The 20,484-nt window shown below is 34.7% G+C and overlaps 1 protein-coding gene across 3 annotated transcripts in view; it reads left to right on the forward strand.

Moving 5' to 3' along the window:
• Positions 1–20,484, forward strand: part of RTTN (rotatin) — an 82,052-nt gene that overhangs the window by 47,659 nt on the left and 13,909 nt on the right. For all 3 annotated transcript variants that reach the window (XM_039711182.1, XM_039711179.1, XM_039711180.1), the window contains 9 exons: positions 400–592; positions 3,287–3,369; positions 9,505–9,613; positions 10,304–10,502; positions 11,500–11,590; positions 12,574–12,727; positions 12,885–13,022; positions 13,868–14,079; positions 17,763–17,868. In XM_039711182.1, the coding sequence (XP_039567116.1) occupies positions 400–592; positions 3,287–3,369; positions 9,505–9,613; positions 10,304–10,502; positions 11,500–11,590; positions 12,574–12,727; positions 12,885–13,022; positions 13,868–14,079; positions 17,763–17,868 (1,285 nt within the window). The remainder of the gene's footprint in view (positions 1–399; positions 593–3,286; positions 3,370–9,504; positions 9,614–10,303; positions 10,503–11,499; positions 11,591–12,573; positions 12,728–12,884; positions 13,023–13,867; positions 14,080–17,762; positions 17,869–20,484) is intronic.

Genomic DNA, 20,484 nt, shown 5'->3' on the forward strand with positions numbered 1-20,484 from the left:
TTTTTGACTAAGGAAAGCTTTTTCATTGCTTAATATCTGTAAGTAGAAATAAATGAGACATTAAAATTGTAAAGTCTCCTGATACATTTACTGTCTTGAAGCCACTCATTTACAGCTTTTCATGAGTTTCTACTTAACTGTTAGCACACTTCTCAGGAGATTTTTGATTCTCAGGAGCTGTTTGATTCTGCTAAGTCATGGCTGCTTTTGTAAAATATTATGATTTAGATCAACGTTAAAATCTGCATTTAATTTTTGGAATTTATTAGTTACAGCCTGTAAACCAGTGTACACACATATACACAGCATTAGCCTTAGTTAGGCTGAGTTTTTCTGACAGTTTATTCTATGTAAAGTATTTCTTTAAAGTAATGATGTCTGTGAATTTCATGTCTTCAGGGTCCTTGTGTACATGACGAAGAATCTGGCCTCTCTCAGACAGGAATACCTGCTCTTAAAGCCCTTTTGTATCACTGCCAGTTCTATGAACATGTGGATCAGATGGTGAAACGCTGTTACCTAGGATGTTACATGTTCGATTTGAATTCTTATAAGGAAGACAAGCTCAGCATAGAAAAAGGTGGTACAACTGGTAAGTGATGTTGATGTAATCTTCTGGTATTTGAAACCTACTTAAAGTGCAGTTTTGAGTAACTTACCTCCAGTAATTCTTAATAAGAGGGGAATGGAATGTATATAAACCCTGCACTTAAAAATGTTGTGAAGTCAAAAGATTGCTGTGAGGATTTAAGTAGATAAGTCTCTAGTTTAACATAGCTCAGAAAAAGTTCTGAGCTGTTATTTACACCTTCAGAAAGTTGAAAATGGAAAAGACGTAATTGGTTCTGCCGTAAATTTTCTTGCAAAATATTGGGGGTAAAATACTTTTAACAATATCCACTTTGACATCCAGTCAACTTTCATATAAGGAAAATTTGGGGAAAAAATACATTAACTTTCCTTGGATTCCTGTTTCTTGATGTGTTCAGCTTCAAAGTTGCATGAGTGGGAATGGACTCTAATAATCTGAATTAAGCTGCATTCTAAGACATTCAGATATAATTTAATTCCTAGACTGTTGAGATGGAATACTCAGATTGGATTTATTTGTATATTTTTAGCATGTATGCCCTTGGAATAGTTAACTTTTATATTTTAATTTTCTTTTCTTACCTTTTTTTTGTGGGCCTAAGTTTCTATATTTCCATCTTTTAAGGCTGCTGATTTAAATAGTTCTTTTTAAGTCTGTGTCATGGGTGGAGAGGGAGCTTCAGACTAAGTTGTTTAGAGAAGTTCTCCCACTGAGTCACAAGGTGCAGGAAGGACCCCCTTGCTCTCTATGAGAGGAGCCTGGCCTAGACCCAGACTTTTTCAGTTGTTTAAATCTAAGGAATTGTAGAGATGTGTTTGAACCTTTGTCTGACTTTATCTTGTGGGATTAAAGATGGCAAACCAGATATATTTATATAATAATTAATGACTTACTATGATAAATGACTATATGAAAAGATCATAATCAGAATTATTTACTACACAATGTAGAAGGTAAAACTGCTAGTGTAGTATAGTGTACTATATGAAAGGAATAATATTAAAGCAACTGTATTAAATATGGCAAAAAAGAAACAATTATTAAGTAGAGATTGATGTTGCTTACCCATACCAATGACCCTGGCAAATGTCTTTTGCTCAGCCTGGAGTGACTGTGAGCAACATTCCTACCCTAGGCAGGAAACTCCACACACACTCCAAGAAAAACCTGCTGTTTGTAAGTGGGACTGGACTTCCAGAATTTAAAGTGATTGACTGTCAGTCACATATCTCAGGCCAGCTGGGCCTTAGGATTTTTACATAAGAAGTGGCAGACATGGTAAAGTATCCTTCAACTCTATCAGGATGTTTTACTTTTGGGGTTGATGAGTCAGGCTGGCTTAGTATAATTCAACACTGAAAGCAGCATGACACCCCCTCTCAGTTCACCACTTATAGCTTTGGAAAATAAAGTATTGTTTGAGTTGTTTTGCACATTTCAGGTCAGGCATCCTGCTGGATTCTGCATTTCATAAACCTGTCCCAGAGGCATGAACAGAAGAGGAATGTTACTTCCCTGGCTAAGTTATGACTTTATAACAGACCCAAAGAAAAGAAGCATGCTTCATTAACTAACTGAGAGAAATACCTCACCAGTACACAAAATTCCAGCCATAAAAATCCTCAACTTCTTCAGTGTCTGATTTTTTTAATCTATGAGTGTAATTTTTCAATCCAACACATTTTACTGCTCCCATGGTCCTCTAATATGTGCCTTTTGGTAGTTCAGTTAGCTCCTGCAATATTGTATCTAAGAGTAACTCAAAATGTAGAATGGTACAACTTTTCAGTGAGCAATTGAGATACATTTTATTCAGTCTTTGCAAGGCAAAGCCAGAAAATACAGTATTTTAGGAATAAGAAACAATATTTTTGTTTCTTTAGAAAGGGAAGAACAGGATCTAAACCTTGTAGGGTTTTTTCCTATGTAGTTTTCTTACTTTCTTTTTATAAATATTTTAGGAATGTATAAAAATCATCTGCAATGTAATGTTACAAATAAGATAGTTCAGTTTAGTAATTACTGAGGACACATATAGGACATCTACTTTTGTGGGGTTTGCACTCACAAACTGTGTAGTCTGACTTCATTATTTTTTATTTTCTTTTCTAAATATATGACAACTTTAAAAGTATTACTGGCAGACTTGTGCTATAGCATTTTTTGGCACTTTTTACTCTAAAACAGATTTACAAAGTAATTCTGCCTTTGTTATGTTTATGAATATGGGTCCTTTTGAAACTATTTCTCTAAAAATGCGAATTTGAAGTTTTTTGAAGGCAAACTTCAAATCTGCGTTTTTAGAGAAATAGTTTCAAAAGGAACCATATTTTGAAGACAAGGAGATCAGTGTACTATGTGTGTTCTTCAAGACCGTAGTCTAGTACTTCAGTACTTTTGTACTCTTGCATTTTAACTAAAATGAAATCTGAACTATTTGAAATTACTGAAGGCTATGCAACTGCAGTTTGAGTGAAGTGTAGTTTTTTCTAGACTATTTATATTGCACTGAAAATTTTCTATTTTTGTTTATTCAGGGAATTTGATGTGTAAGAGTTCATAGATATAATATGCGAAAACCTGTGTTCTGAGATCTTCAGAAGAATAGCTGTGGTTGTCTATTTTTTCACTGAAAACAGTCCTTTAAAAGGCTTGTTACAGTAATTTTGATTCTTATTTTTTTTTCCTTTACAGATTTTGATGATTCTCTCAATCTTTGGAAGGCTCCACCTAGTCAGAGAAAATCTTCACATTCTCACTCAACATCTGAAACTATGGTAACTTGCAGAGTAATTATTAATTTTAAATATAAGGTTGTTTGTGAACTGCTTTCAAGAAAATTAAATTAATATTAATTTATAAAAATAAAATAAATTAATATTTATTTTAAATATAAAGTTGTTTGTGAACTGCTTTCAAGAAAATTATCACTCTTAAAATTGATTTAAAAAAAACTCCAGCAAAACTCAAAACTTGAAATCAATCGGAAATTAGCTGTGAAATTAAGTTGAAATTTACTCCAATGTAGCTTTAATATGCTGAAAAAACCCGTTTGTGGTTCTTAACCTGCAAAATAAGTAAGGTAGCTTGTCTTGACTAGCTAAGTGCATAAGGCAGTACTGATCCTTTTGTGGTTCTTAACCTGAGCAAAAATAAGTAAGGTAGCTTGTCTTGACTAGCTAAGTGCATAAGGCAGTACTGAATTCTGTAGCTTCCCACAACAAGACATATTCTCTAGAGATTACTCTGTAATTGGCTTTATTGACAAAATGCAGTTGTCTCCATTTCTGGTTGTCACTTCTGTTGCTTTTATCCAAATTGTTTTTCAGAGTGAACCTGTGTTTACACAACACAGCTACAGAACTGGATCAATCAAAGCCACATAAATACATTGGGTATTCTGTGCCATAATAAACTCTGGATTCTGAAAATGCTTTTGTAGAATTTACAAGTGGCACAAGCGCTTGCAGACATGGAGAACAGAAAGTGGGTGGCTGCTTGAAATATTTGTTTCTGACAATGGCAATAAAAAGCTGTACACATGTGCCATCTTTCAAGATGGCAAATGCAGAAGAGAAATTGAAAGACATTCTTTCAGTTCCAGAGTAGATTTGCTGTATCAGTTCAGGCTGTGGAGGAAACTTTTATAACATTCATTAGTTACCTGATAAAAATCATGTATTTTTCAAAGATTGCAGTATAGATCCAAGAAAACTGGCATGTTGCACTGAAATTAATTTTTTAATTTCATATTTTAAAAAATTCATTTATGAATAACTATCTAATCTATTACTGAAGCCAGAATATCATTGTTTAGAAGTTTCTTTTCTCTTAAACAGATGCATGCCTGGAAATGACAAATGCTGATAAATCACAAGATCCTATATATTTTTCTTGACAAAAATTCTATGCTCAATTTTCCTGTGGAACATGGTAAAAACAAAACCAGAAAAACCAGTATTTTGTCTAAAAAGTATTACACAAGTACAATTTCCATGTTCTTTTGATTCTTTGTTATAAATTTATTGCTGTCTAGTACTGATAATGTTATCTTCCATGTTTTTAATAATTGAGGAAGAAGTGCACTTTAGTTGTAAACTGATTTCTCATTTTCAGAAATTTTATTAATTAATTTCATTTTCATTAATGAAGAACAACAACCCCCAGCCCTTTAGGGTTATTCTATACACAAATATTCAAATTTGAAGATCAAGACTAAAATAAATTAAAGTGCATGTAAACCAGGAAGTACCTGCAATCATGATTGCTCCTTAAAAAAACATTTACATAAGAATCTCATATTTTTTAAAAGCAGTCGTTCCCAGATCACTTTTTACTGAATAAATTGATTGCCACTTACTTAGAGGAATGAAAGTTGACCAAATTTCATCTTGTTTTGTTCACATTACTTGAAGACAAAATTTGACTGCAGCAATTCTTATCAAGGCTTTGTGTCTAATCTACTTAGAATTGTCCTTGAGTTTTTATGAAGAAAACATTAAATTTCTTCAGCTTCAGTAGTTAACAAAAAAGAAAAAAACTAATGTGGAATCTACTAGATCAGGTTAATGTATGCTAATTATATATGTAAAGTGGCATCATAGTTTAACACAAAGACTTAGCTCTACTATTCCATTCACCAGATACACAACTACTAATTAACAATGGAAAGTACAGTGTAATACTAAGCTACACTAATTTATACCAGTCTTCCACATATCAGACTTCATACTTGCTAAGATTAGGCTCTTACAGCTAACCATGTGAGTTTTATAGAAGTTTGTGTTTTGTTTAGTTTTCATTCTTTCCCTGACACCTGTGAAGATGTCACACTAAGACTTTGATTGTCATTTCTGGGAGTTAGTTTAATTTCCATTTATCCTTCATGGATATTTTTAGCAGCTGTAAACTTCTTTTTTTGTTAACTAAGTTTCTTACCTTTAAAAAAATGCTAGTCCTGGCATGTCATATTGAAAATTTTCAGCCACAAGATGTAGAGGTCTGATGTTCCAATACCACTATTAATTAGGAGAAAAAGGTGGATGAGCATAACTTTGATGGAGGCTAATTGCAAACTGTATTTCAGAGGACAATTTTCTGAAGTGTGTATCTAGTGAAGTTAGAAAGTACTTCTGAAAATTCAAATTTGTGCTGAAATCTCAGGTATTTGTAATTTATTCCTACATAACTTCAAATTTTTGGGTCACAGTTTGGTCCAATTTTCGTTTTGATTATGAATAAGGAAGTATATTTATGAAGGCATCACAAAAAGTTTGTAGAAGTTTATTGCTAAATGTTGGATGTTGATGGTGCCGGGAAGATACTGTTATTCCAAGCCCACGAGATGGCGTGCTTTCCCCATCACAGATGGAAAGGAATCTGCAGGTCTCACTGAAGGGACAAATGTGTTTTAGGTGCATGGTGCAGATTTGGTGAAAACACCCACAAATACTTGAGAATGAGCAATCAAACCAAGTAGAATTGTTTCTACTGAAAACTCTTCTCTCATATTTTTGTAGCATTAAAAAAATATTGATTTAGATAGGTCCATATTGATTTCTATTCCTAACATTCTGTTATTTTTCTCTGCTTCCAGATTTCATGTAACCAGTACTTTATTTGAGCTGTCTGCTATCATGAGCTGATTTCACATAGAGTTGAAAATTGCAACTAAATTACTTTTTGGCTTCATAGTTTTTCCTCCATCCCCAATTATTTTCCTCAAATTTGCAGAAAAAAAATTGAGAAAATTAAAAAGAGAATCAGAAATTGGGCAGAGACCATAAGTAACATTTTGTTCATTTTAAAGAGTAAAGAATAGTTGTATGGGGATGAAATAAATGATATGGTGTAATAGAAAAAGACAGCAGAACTGGATTGTCTGTCCTCTGTTAATTCATGTGCACTGTATTCTGTGTCTTTACAATCCTAGTGGATTACAGATTTTTGTCAAATTTATTTTTATTTTTCAGTGAACTGAAAGGCCAGTTGTGAGATGATTAATAATCTTGGTCTTTTATAGAATAAATAGTTTAAGCATTAACTCAGGTTATCATTAGAAAAGACGAATCCTTACTCTTGTTTTAACCAACATGTTTGGTTTGTGTTTTGTGGATATGATAAGAAATCACTAATCTGCATGGAGATACTGACTTGCTTTACACTGCATAAATATGCTAGGGCTGTTCTGCATCCAGGAAATCTTAGCAAAATGAGCAGTTATTTAAAAACTTGAGCTAAAAATGATGTGGGCTAAAGAGCTACAGACATCTCCCAGACAGTTTTAAGTCATGGCTATTCTTTCCTATGAAATCTTCTTGCTATTTTCTATAAAAATGTGTGCTTTATTTTCTGGAACTGTGGTTACCAGAGTGCTATACAGTAAAGTGATTTAAACCTTTGAAAAGGGAACTGAATAGAATTAATCACTGCAAGCCTATTAAAGCAATGCCAGAGGGATTTTTGTACTAGAGGTTAAGAAAAGACCTTTTATTCCTATCTAGTAGATAAATGGCAAAACCCTCACATTTCTCCTGTGTTTCCACTCTGACAATTTTTGTATTCTTTTGAATTAGTTCTAATCTGCAGTTGTCATCTCCTTCTCCACACACGCAGAATCTTTCCCCCTATTACACTCCCTTCCAAAGTTTCACTGTTAAGCAACGCAATGCTTCATTGCTCCCAGGAACAATATGGTGGCAGTAGTAAATATCCTTTACTAAATACTGTGTGCCAGACTTCCAGTTCATCCTTATCAAAGGTAATTTATAGAAGTGGTAGTATTTTGGTTTTTTTCCCCCTGGAAGGCAGAACAGTGTGGAAACAACTTCAGTGTGTTACTGTTTGTTTTCTCTTATGACAGCAGAAAATTTTGGGGTTTAACTGATTTCCCTCTATGATGCAATTATCGATAAACATTCCATCAGTGCAGGAAGATTATATTTCTCTAACCAGCTTTTGCTGATTTATTTATGTATTTATTTTCAACATAACTGAGAACTATTTATTTTCTTGCCCAAAGTATTTAGAGAGTTGTAGAAGATAGAGGGACTACAATTGTATGAGGTAGCTGATACTTTTTACTAATAAGTGAAAGGTTGCATAATTTATAATAATATCTGTAAGATGACTGTCAATGTAGTGAAAGTCTTTTTAGGGTTTTACTTATTTCAGAAGAACCATATGGACTCTTAGAAATTACATTTTGGGTTTGTACTATTTAAGGAAAAGTGTTACAGTTTTTCTCACGTATTAGAATGCTTGGAATTGACATATAGTGCTGAATAAATGCAGAATTTGCCATGTGTCATGATAGATTAGCTTAATATAAATAATGGATTTCAGTAATTATTTGAATTAGCAAGCACAGAACTTCAAGTAACTTTTTTAAATTGGCAAATATGCTTTTTACTTGTGCAGTCAAAATAGGCTTTGAATTTCAATTACTCAGTACAGCTTCGTTCTGCATTTTGATAACAAGCAAATGATTTAGCCAAGCGTTGTCCTAGTGTTTATGTGATCTAAACTCTGTGTTTTGGACACTCTGTGCTCTATATGCTCTATATTTTGGACACTCTGTGTGCCCACTCTATGAGCTCTATGTGCTCCCTGTGTTTTGGACACACCCCCAGATCTTACTGTAGCTTGTTTTATGTGTTACAATAATCCTCTGACTTTCCTTGAGCAACAACTGAGCAGTCTTAAGAATAAAGACTCGTGATTATAGGATGAACAATAGTGGGAGACCAGAGGAAAATGCAGGAGAAAAGGAAGTTGCAATGTGGAGGTTGCAAGGATACAATAGCTGGGAACAGAGTGATCTGTGATTTCCTTCCCTGCACCCTTTTTGTCTGTTACTTTTAACAGTCACTTTTAACATTTCCTTGGGTAAAAATATATTCCAGCTGTTGGAAACCTTTGAGATATTTCAGTCTTCCTTAGAAAGCTCACTGAGGAAAATTCTAATAACACCCTTCTTCAAGCTGTAACTCTGGGATTTGATTGGATTCTCCAAAATTCTATATTCTCTGTTTTGTATAGTGACATTCTTGAACTAAAATGTCTGATGTGACTTTTCCATATTAGAAAATAGAAACCAGACGTGAAGGAGTGACTTGACATGATAGATACTTGTCCTCTGCTCTGAAACAAGTTACAGGTCTTGCTGTGTCACAAAAGCACATCATTGATATGGATTCTGGGTCTTCTGATCTCAAGCTTGTGGTTTGAAACACAGTAGCAAGAGCATTAGGAACTTTTGAAAACACGCAAAATTCATAATGTAAATGCAAAATGGGTAGAAGGAGTGTGGTATTATGTCAGTAAAGTTACCTGATGTCATTTAAACATCTTATATCTTCACTATGAAATGAATACATTTAATTATCACAGGATTAAGGTTAAGAGAAGTACCCAGAGTTCAAAAGACTCAGGGACATCAACTTTGACTATGACATGCACTTGTGATATTTTTATCTGAGTGTGTTCTGGTACAAAGGGACAAGTGCTGATGTTCTCAGTAGAGCAAATAGTCCATGAAAAATTTGAGTTTAAATGCTTCAGTAATGTCTTTCTATCTTTATCCAAATGTAGGTTGAGTCAATTATATGGATGAAAAAGAAGGATGAAGAGAAGGAATTTCCAGTAACATGGGCATTGATCAGTTTTTGACTGAAATGTTTCAGACTGTCATATTGCCCATCTTTTAATAGTTACAGTTATTGGGTTTTTTATCATATATATACAAACATAGTGGACGAAATCTAATTGAATTGATTTTGAACAGTAATATTTATATAGTATTTGATTTTGTTGATTACGTTGGGTTGTTTCCGCTTCTCAAGCAGAATATAAAGAAAAGACTAGTCTGTAAAGGCTGGAATCAACTAGTTTCTCTTTTTATGGCTTTCTAGATTCTGTCTGCATCACCATCACTGGGGAGTGTTACTGAGCTCCAGGCAACAGTTCCAAGTTCAGCCAGTTTTATTCCGGAAACTGTGGTTGATCGGCTTACGGCACAAGGTAAGTCAAGCTTGAGTCCTGTACCTGATGCTAAATACATTGTATTCACCTGTTCACATTTCAGTGTTTGTCCATGCTCTACATTGTACAGCTTGCATGTTCCTGGGGCAGTTGATGCTTCTAGTAGTTGCTTTAGAAGACAAATATTAAACACTTCTTTTAATATGAAATTTGACAGAAGCAAGTGAAAATGGTACTGCTTGAAATATAACTCAAGAGTTAGGTTCTCTTCCTGGCATCTAGTCATGCTTTCAACACATCAGTCGTGGTAGAGCTGTCATATACATACATAGGAGTGTGTATGCACACACATACACAAATATGTGTATATAATTCTCTTTATATGTAGAAAGATAAAAACTAATACAATGTAAAACATATTTATAATCATGTATGTAGAGAGAGTTGTGTTCAAATAAAAATATTTTTCTTTTAAATAAAGGACTGGTAATTTGTGTCTTTCCAAATTTGCTAGTTATCTCTATTTAATGCCTGGTAGAGGGAGCATTTTATTTGGGAACTATTTCCTGTATCTGATTTAATTTTTTTCCCCTTCATTCCTGAATATACAATTTAAATATAGCGAGGACTTGGATGTTTTGTGAAAAATACAAATAAACTTGATTTATGTAACTGATGTAATTTAATCTTTTGGTTGTTTTGGATTTTTTTTAATTCAACACACTCTAGGTCAAAGTGATACAACCATAACAGAATCTCCAAGTCAACATGATTCTCCCATGTCCGCTGCTCTGTCTAAACAGCGTGCTGTAGTCACACCTGCCCTTTTGTCAGCTGTTTGCAGCCTTCTGCACAATCTGCTGGTTGTCATGCCAAAAGATACTGGAATTGCCCTTCAACAAACACATTTGCTAACAACTCTCAGCAGGTATGAGATCAATAACTGTTGAACTACAAACAAGGTGTAGCAATAGATGTTTAAAAAATCTTCGAATGAGATTTACCCATGTTTCTCACTAGAACTGTTAAACATATTGATCACTTCTTGTTCCTGAAGTGTTCAAAATTTATTTTTTTAAATAAAAAATACCATCAATTGAAGAAATGAATCAGAATTACTTTTTTTTTTTCCACAGAATAGGTAGTCATATTGGTGATTTCATTTGTGGTGTATGTCTTAGACTACTGTGTCCCTCTCATGATGTTTTAGGGTTTTGTCAGGTATTTGGAATTGCAGATCATTTCAGCTCATTTTATGTTTTTCTTCTTTGAATTGTATCAAGTATTTTGAAGGTGAGCCAAGGATTTTCACACTAAAAGAGAGTAAATAAAACTTGCCAAATTTGGATGATGGATCCCAGTATTTTATTTCCTTTTGAAAGGAGGAACCACATCAAAGAAGTCTTCAGATTGTGTGCCATATTTCCATTTCCATTGTAGAAAATTCTTTTGTCTATAAAAAATGCTTGGAAGTCCTGAAGTGTAGCATAAAAAATTAGTTCATCTTGTGGTAAAAATTTTCAAGAGCATTTATAGTTGCTCTTCATGGTGCAATTAATGGAAAAAACGAAACACAGACAAACAAACATAAAATCCCAACAACCCTGGTGTGAATACAGCTTATATTATTGCAGAGCTGTTTATTCTTCTAGGGGAAAGAAAATAAGAAATCAAATAGAAAAAATTGATTTTTGCCAGTGCAGTAGCAGCTATTGGAATTTATATTAGTCTAGCTATTTTGAAACAACATACTGCTGCTAGAATTGCCATTGCACTAGACTTCCTTAAACTAGTGGGGTTTAGCAATAAGTGCTTCTTACTTTATTTCTACTTGGTTTATTTCTATTATTCTTTTCTATGGAATGTTAAGTTAATAGAAGGTTTAATTACTTAGCTATATTTCTAACCAATATATTTTGTTTTAGTCTTGTAAGTGCTAATCTTGTTGAAAGATGCATCTTGGAACTGAAAGCTCCATTGGGTCATCGATGTCATAAAGAACATGTAAAAGCTCAGGTTAGAGAAGCGTTTGTTACTTCCTAATTTTTTAAAGTTTTGAATTTAATTATGCTAGTATAATTTATCTTCATTAACATAGTCCAGACACACTGTTATACACTATATTCATGTGAATCTTTGTGCTTTTGACAAAGCTTAAGTGAAAATAAACCATTTTATTCAACATAGAAGACTTAATTTCTTTGTTAGGACTATAATTGGAATGATCAAACTGAAAATGAATTGTCTTTTAAAAGTATAAGTTAAATTCAGCTATTGAAGAAATTATGTAATAGAAGTTTTTGTATGTTACTGAAGTATGAGCCAGATATAGTTACTGACACATTGGATGTTTCTTTTCTGTAACAAACCTGGCTGCTTTGCTTTGCTTCTGATCCTGCAGACACATAGTTCTCAGCTGATTTTGATGTATGCAAACCATACATAGGGTTACCGCTGATAGAACTACCTTTTCATCAAATTGAACTCTGTAAATACAAGATATAGAATATGCTGTTTTATGACACAGCCATTTCGTAGCTTCTGCTGCTCTGCATTCAGATTTACTTAAAAGTAAATTACTATTCTAATTAAAGAAATGTGCTTCTGCAGAATACTTATGAGAATAAATAAATAAATGTTAGCTTCTGTTTTTAGGAAGACACCTGTATTCCTTGCTATTAATGACCATTTTTGTGTTTTTCTTTGTGACTTTGCAATGAGTATGTTGCTGTAAATATAGTAAGATTCATGACTTTCTCACAAGGAACTTTTGCTTTGCTACTAGAAAATTGATTGCACACATGTGTTTCCAGACTAGGGATTCTGTTTCATCTTCTACAGTAAAAATTAAGAGAAACATTTTAAATTCATGTTCTATTATTTAAATGGTGTCTATTAAAACATTATGAAACAGTTAACATAATGGGAGTAAACTTACAATAATGTGGAACATGTAAATATATGGCTTTATTTCATATCTTTCTACAAACATTTAACAGGTCTTGTTACTACTTCAGTACTTGTCATCTGTGTGCAGCCTTCTAAAATCATGTTTATTGGTGGACTCTCAACTTGTAAGCCAGGATGAACTGCTGAAACCTCTCTTGGGAAATACCTTCAGGATTCTCACCATACGTCCCAAAGATGGCTTAGGTAATGAAGTACTTTGTTTCCTTTAGAACCAAACAGAGACAGGTCTTCATTTTGGTACCACCTTGAGGTAAATAGATAGGTGTGGTCAGACTCACCTTTCCAGGTTTGTGCACATTTGTAAGTGGTTTGATTTTTTTTTTCTGTGTTATCTTTGCAGATGCCGAGTTGACATCTGTACTTCATGAAACATGGGTAGACTCTTTCAGCCTTCTAGCTACATTACTGTGGAAAAGTGGCCAGATATCTTTTCCATCTGTGACAGCAGCCCTTGCAAATCACTGTACAACAGTAATTGGTAATGACTATTCCAGCATGGGTTTTTTTACCTAGCAACTAATAAACAAATAGAAAAGAGAGTCATTGCTCTTTAGATGCTATTAAGTAATTACTAATGAGATATCCACAATGAAAACCAATGTGTCCAGAGCTTGACTGACTTCCTTTGTTTTCTTCACATGTATGGATGAATAATTTTAGTTGTAAACCTTAACCAAATGTGGCATTTGTTAAATGATCCATTAGCACTTCATTTTTTTCCCTTCTCTCTTTTTAAATATCTTGCATAAAAGGAAATCAAAATTTTGAGAGGAGATGAGAGATAGAGAAATCCAAGATTATTATACAGGAGTATGTTTTTTGTATTTTAATTATTCTTGCATTAGTTACTTGTGTAGTTAGGTAAGATTTGGTGATGTGCTTCAATACTGAAGTATGAACACAGTCCAGACAAGCTTGTGCCTGTTAAGAGATCTACTGAACTCAAATCCAATTGCAAATAAAGCAGCTAATGCATACTGTTGGTTTTATGGTGAAAGCTGTTGATAAAACGAGGAGAGTTCAAAAAATTACTGGACAAATGAATGATTTGAGAAAAATGGAGATTGCTTTTTTGTTTTATAGTGAAATGAATGCAGAGCAACTGATTCATTCAACCATTATAAGACTCAAACTTTTCTTTCTTAGATTATTTTGAAAACTTATAAGATGCATAGAATTTGTAGAATTCCTTGAACAGTACACAGTATAACTGCTTCTGGATTCATGTGCTTTCTTTGCTGAGTCTTTCTGTGTTCTAAAGTATACTTGAGCTTTATTCAGAATGAGATGTAAAAATTTTAATTGTTTTGTTTAACCTTTTAGATACCATTTCTGATTGTATTCATCTGTCTACCACATATCCTGCTCTATATGTGGCTAGTTTGCAGTTCCTCTCTGTCCTTTTGAATGAGGAAGGAAGAAAACAGCTCCAGGATAAACACAATGTATGTCAAAATCCAACTCTTAGCTTTCTTCTGGATCACACTGAAGAATGCCAGGCACCAGTAACTCAACTTACTGCTTTAATTATTCAGGTATTTAAAATTTGACAATGGGATTGCAGGATATGTTTTTGCATTTTTGATTCTTTTACTTCCTTTGTATTTAATCCTTCCCTTATTTACAGGTTGATAGAAGTAAGCAAATGATATGTGAAATTTGTGTCTTACTTGTTTTCCCTCCAAATTAGTTCTTTTATCCATATTCTTTAATTTATGTGCAGTTTGTCACTGTAACAATCATAGTGATCTGTGATTAGAAGTGTAGGTTTTTTTTTCTCAATGATGCACATTAATAAGTATCTTAGTACTATTTTGCTATGTAAAGCATATTTTTTTGATGTTTATTGGTCATATATTGGATGGTGTGACCAAAAAATGCTCTCTTAGTATTCATCTCCTCTCTTCCTATGGATGCTTAATTCTTGTAGAATAACCTTACTCCTACCAAGACTTGTCCTGGTATCTGTCACAAACTTTGTGCTCCTTTGCTGCTCTGTTGCAACACTGTGGCTCTGTTGTATCTATTGGGGCATGGTATTCTGTCCACTGAGAACCTGCCGTCTTTCATGGAGGAAAAACTTCCCAATAGGGTCTTTCACTCTATAAGCCACATAACCAAAATTCTCTGTCTTTGGCAACTAATTTCAGATAATTTCAGGGCACAGTGTTTTCCTGTGAGGACATGACTTTCAGGGACTCAAGCAAAACAGGGGTACTTTGTTCAAATCCCATAGTTTGCTAAATATCCTGTTGGGTTTTTGTATTAATGCTTGCATCTGTGCCTGAAACAAAACTCCTTGGCTCTGGCACAAAAAGTATGCATGAGAGTATGTCTGATGAAGACATGTTGTAACATTCCTCTGTTTTCATACAAGTGTGCATAACTGCTTATCAATCTGTGCCAGCAAAAAGGGGACAATTCCTATGCTTAGAGCAGAAAAAGTTGATACAATGAAGAATGAAATGCAGCCAGGTCAATGAAAGGACATTAGACATAGTTTGAGTATTGTAAGAGACATCAGCTTTTAACATGCTTTTTCACTGTTCGGAGATGAAGACAGACATTGCATTTTGTTCATGAAAGAGTTCAAAAGTTAGTCTATGCTCTTTACATCCTTACAGGGCTGCTATGATCTCCCAAAAGGATTCCAGAATTAGGAAAGAAACAGCTTCGGTTTCTTAGATCAAAGTACATGTGTTTATTTACACCCCCTTACAGTGGTCATTGAGAGGACAATGGAATGAGCCCATAGGATGTAAAGTAACCTATTGAAACAACAAACACCTAAACAAAACCACCATTAAAAATGAAAAAACAACACAAAAGATTTTGGACTTTCTTCAGGAGAAGCACTTTTAAAGAGAAGCAGTCAAGCAAATAATTGGCTAACATAGAAAGGGATGAGAGACTTTACAAACAAACAGTCATCTCAATTAATCATCCTAAATACATACAATCTACAGAGTACCTAATGTATGCAGTGGCAAGTGCTAATTTAGTACCCAGTGTACAGGTGTGAATATTAGTAGACCAGGTTTCAACTTGGAATTCATTATCACACATAAGAAATCTAGTAAGTGCACATGCTGACTTTGAAAGGCTTTGGTTTTGTGTATGTAAATGTTAGTCCTTGTGTACATGTGCTTAAGATCAGAAATAAAATTAAGGAAATCATAATCTATACATAAACTCTCAAATTTTAGCCCTAACATTTTTTTCCTAGATATAAAGCTTACAGTATAATAGCAAGACTGTGATCTCCCCTGCAACTAATTTACAGTAGGTGAAGACTAACATAGCCAGATCTGCTGTGGATTTATGGGACATCTTAAATTTAATATGCAACAAAATTAAAAAAAAATAATTCAGTATCCATTCTCATTTTAATGATTTTATTATAGTTGAAAACTATAGCATCTTTTGGCACAAGGCATTATAAATTTCTAGAGTTATTTTTTCCATTCAACTGGTAGTTAATCATTAATTAATTCTTAATTACTTGTGCTCCCTATGCTTGACATAAATTTTCTTTTTTTATTATGAACTGCAGTTCTTGATGGCAGAGTAAGAAAAAATGCATAGAAGAGCATGCTTCAAGAAAGAACACAATTTTGCTAGTGTTCAAGATAAAACCTAGAAAATAGTAAGATGAGATTAAAACTTTTGAAAAAGTTACAAGACACCTCACCTTAATTACTGGATCAGTTCTACTCTACCACATAATACTTACAGGAAAATACCCCAGAGGTTGATAGGCAAACGTGTTTTGTATTACTAAAGTATTAATGAATACTAAGAAAAAGTAAAAACATTTAGCAATTTAATAGGGCAAAAGTCTTTGACTGGATCCTACATCTTAGGCTATGCAGGATTACTGGAATTCAACAATTTTTTCTTTCCAGGCTTGTGTTAATTAGTTTTAGCTTTTAAGCTTTTAAGTACTCAAACATCTAAATTTTTTAATTTGAAAAGAAACCATCACCCATCAGAACAGAAAAACAGTGAAGTTACTTCAAACATTCTTGTGTTGCTGTTAGATTTAAGATTTCACACCAGATCTAATAACAACAGTTGTAGTCCAAATGTAAAGCTCTTTTTTGTTGGTTATAAACACAGAACCCAGTCCACGCTTCGGTGCTTTGATTTGGTGTCAGTTGTTCTTATCAATGAGGTGTTGGGATTTTTCTGGTTATTAACTTTCTATTCTTCATTCTTTGGCTTTCTCACCCTTGGTTGCAGTGAACACTTCATTAAGTGATGACTTTAGAGCATACATTGATATTTTATTGAATATGAAAATTTGAAAAAATTGTTAGTCCATTAATACATTATGTATGTAGAATTAAAGTTTATGAGATCATATGGATAGGTACTTATGAGATTTCTGTCTAAAACACTAAGATTTTCTTAAGATGTTGTATTTTTGGCTAGCTTCAAAATATGTTTTTCTCTTTACTATGATCCAGCAACTGTTCTTGTTTTCCTATATTTTTCTGATTGCAATGGATGGTGTTTTCCATTATCTTGGATGTCAGAACTGGCATGGTGTTTTAGGGAAAATTGCTAGATAGACAAAATTCTGTAGTGGATAATATATGAAGCACAGAGTGCTCCTTGTCTTTCAACTATCTTGTTATATGATTCCAAATAAATATTCCTTTGAAAACAGAGATTATGCTTAGGTTATTAGAAATGTGGTGATGCTCACAAAGGCCTCACAACACTAAGACAAGCTATCATTTTTCACTGGTTAGTGAGACTATCTAAAATAACTCTCAATGATTTTTTTGAAGGAATTTCCCTGTATTTAATCTCCTCATCATCATCATGTAGAAAGAAAGTGAGATTACACTAAAGGTATATGAGTGAGTTGTCTGCAATACCAAGCCTATTCCTGAATATGAGAAAAGTAATGGAATGCCAGGATTTAGAATCTAGGCTTAGAAAAGTAGAATGTTAAGAAAATAATAAGAGGAGTGGGCTTAGGAGGAAAAAAAAGAAAGATTTAATTTTAAAAAATCAGTTTCAAAAAACCCTGGAACACTTCAATGCAGACTGACTATAAACTGAATATACAGAGGGAGAACTCTATATAGGGATAGAGTTATAAATCATCCAAATGAAAATATAGACTCTGACAATATATTTATAGCTATGAATACTACTTTTAGTGTGGTCACTTTTTAATTTCAGTAACGAAATTGCATTTTTGTAGGTCTGTGAAAGAAAATCTTCAAAGGATGTGCTGAAAGAAGTTGCTACAAATGCACTGTTGTCTCTGTTAGCTGTCAGTAAAAATGCCCAGAAATGTGCTTTGGAAGGTGAGCATTTAAAAATGTATGTTAAGTTATATATGAATCAAATGCTTGCAGATGTTTTACATACTACCTTGAGACTGTAATATTTTTTTTTTTTCAAAGCAGAAGACCTAGGTTTTAATGGCAGGGGTTTTACCAGATTTTCACTAAGAAATCTTACCAATAATTAAAGTTTTCAGCTGCAGATGAAATATTATGTTGTAGCCAGTTTAAAGCCCTGTGGTAAAGTTACAGGTCTGTGTTGGAGTAAGAAGAGACCTGTTAGCTTTTACCACTAATGGCATATTCATGCATTAGAAACTGGAGATTTTTCACTGGCAGTATCCTCCAGTACTTTGGTAAGTGAAAGTATGGCCTGTGTTTTCAGTTGTGGCTGTACCTGGAACAAGAGGAGACTTCTTTTTCTTAGCTTTGTTCTTCCCTGGTTATTTGGTCCCATTTTACAGTTTAAGTAGGACTTTCTTCCTGTCACAGTAGTAAACCAGCTTCTAATCCCAGGCTTCTTGTGCCCTCTAGAATATGGGAGAATTTAGAATTTGCAATTTTCATGCATCATGCGTTTTACACCTTTTGATCTGGCCAATTGTACTTTGTCTTGGGTGCTTTCCTATAACTTTCATCTCTGTGTTTTCCACTCTCTGTAAACCTACCCTACACTGACATTGATAGCTTAGACAGATCTGCTCAGTGTCTGATCCCTATAGTGGTAGAAAACTCAACTTCAGGTCTTATGCTTTCTGCTTTTTCCCAGGGCATTGGTTCTGTATTCAGCCCTTACTTCACTCAGGTTCTTCTGTCAATGACTTACTAGATCATCTAAGTTCCAGCTTCCTGTGAAGGCACTTCCACTGCAGGAAGTGCATCATTCTGTGCTACAGCAGCCATCAAGTCATCCTTGCTGTTGTGCAACACAGACCTTAGAAAAGAAGAGGACAGCTTCTGGGGCTCAAAGCAGTGTTCTAAAGATACATGTAGCTCTAGTATCACCTGTTGAGCTCTTAAGGGATACTTTAAGTTAAAAATGCAAAGTCCTGCACCTCAAAAGATACAAGCCCTTACAGAGATAGAGGCTGACTGGAAAGCTGAAAAAAGGAGCTGGTAGGGAGCAAGTTGAATGTGAGAAGACTAATAGCATCCTGGGCTGTATTAACAGGAACACAGCCATTAGATCAAGGGGAAAAGTTTCTTTCCTCTACTTTCCACTTGTAATTAAATCTCTCATAGCACATCCAATTTTGACCCAGTACAGCAAATGTCAACAAACTGGAGCAGAGGGCCCCAGATGAGCCATCAGGGTGGTTGTGTTCACTTGTCATTAGAGAAGAAGCTGAGGGAGCTGACTTATGTACAGCCTGGAGAAAATAAGGTTTTGGGAGGACCTAAGAGATTTTGAAGAAGTTGGAGATGAGTTTCTTATGGCAATGCATGGTATAGGAGGATGGAAAGAATGGGCATAAAGTGAAACATGATAGTCAAACATCCTGTAAATAAACATTTGCCCTTTGAAGGGAGTAAAGCAGTGCTAGACATAGTGTGCTGTCTGTCTTTGGACATTTTCAAGACCCAGCAGGATAAAGCTGCAGGCAAACCTTGCCTGCTTAGAGCTTGCTCTGCTTTGAGGAGAAGGTTGGGTATATGACCTCTGGAGGCTGTCTCTTCCAAATTGAATTATCCCATTATCATGGAATCATAGAATGAATTGGAAAGGGCCTTTAAAGACCATCTAGGTCAACCCCCCTGCAGTAATCAGGGATAGCTTCAACTTTATCAGGTTAGTCAGAGCCCTATCCAACCTGTTTCCAGGGGTAGGGCATCCACCACCTCTCTGGACAACCTGTTCCAGTGTTTCACCATCCTCATTGTAAAAAATGTCTTCCTTATATCTAGTCCAAGATTTTCCTCTTTTAGTTCCTTAAAACAGGCCTTGCTAAAATGTTTGTCCCCATCTTTCTCAAGCTTTATCTTTTAAGTGGAAGGCCGCAACCACGTCTTTCATCAGCATTCTCTTCTCCAGGCTGAACAATCCCAACCCTCTCAGCCTGTCCTCATATATGTATTAGTTCCTTTATTGTGATCTGCCGCTGGACCCGATCCAACAGGTTTTCTCTGCTGGGGACCCCAGAGCTATATGCAGTTCCAGGTGGGTTTTCACCAGAGCAGAGCAGAGGGGCAGAATCTCCTCTCTTTGCCCTGCTGGCCATGCTGCTTTGAATGCAATCCATGATTTACTTGGCCTTCTAGACTGTGAGGTCACATTGCTTGGCCATGTCCAACTTTCATTCACCAGCGCCCTAATTACATCTTGGCAGGGCTGTTCTCAATCCTTTTATGCCCCAATTTGTATTGATACTTGGGATTGTCCCAACCCAAGTGCAGCACCTTGCACATGACCTTGTTGAACATCGTGAGGTCCATCTGGACCTTAAGCTTCTCCAGGTCCCTCTGGGTGGTGTCTGAGATTTCAGGTGTGTCAATTGCACTCAGTTTGGTGTCACCTGCAAATTTACTGCAGGTGCACTCAATCCCACTATGGTATTGATGAAGACATTAATCAGTATTGGTCCCAATATGGATCCCTGAGGGATACCACTTGTCACCACTCTCCATCTGGACATTGAT

The sequence above is a fragment of the Passer montanus genome, unplaced genomic scaffold (genome assembly GCF_014805655.1).
Source record: "Passer montanus isolate IOZ18808 unplaced genomic scaffold, ASM1480565v1 scaffold24, whole genome shotgun sequence".
NCBI classification, from domain to species: Eukaryota; Metazoa; Chordata; class Aves; order Passeriformes; family Passeridae; genus Passer; species Passer montanus.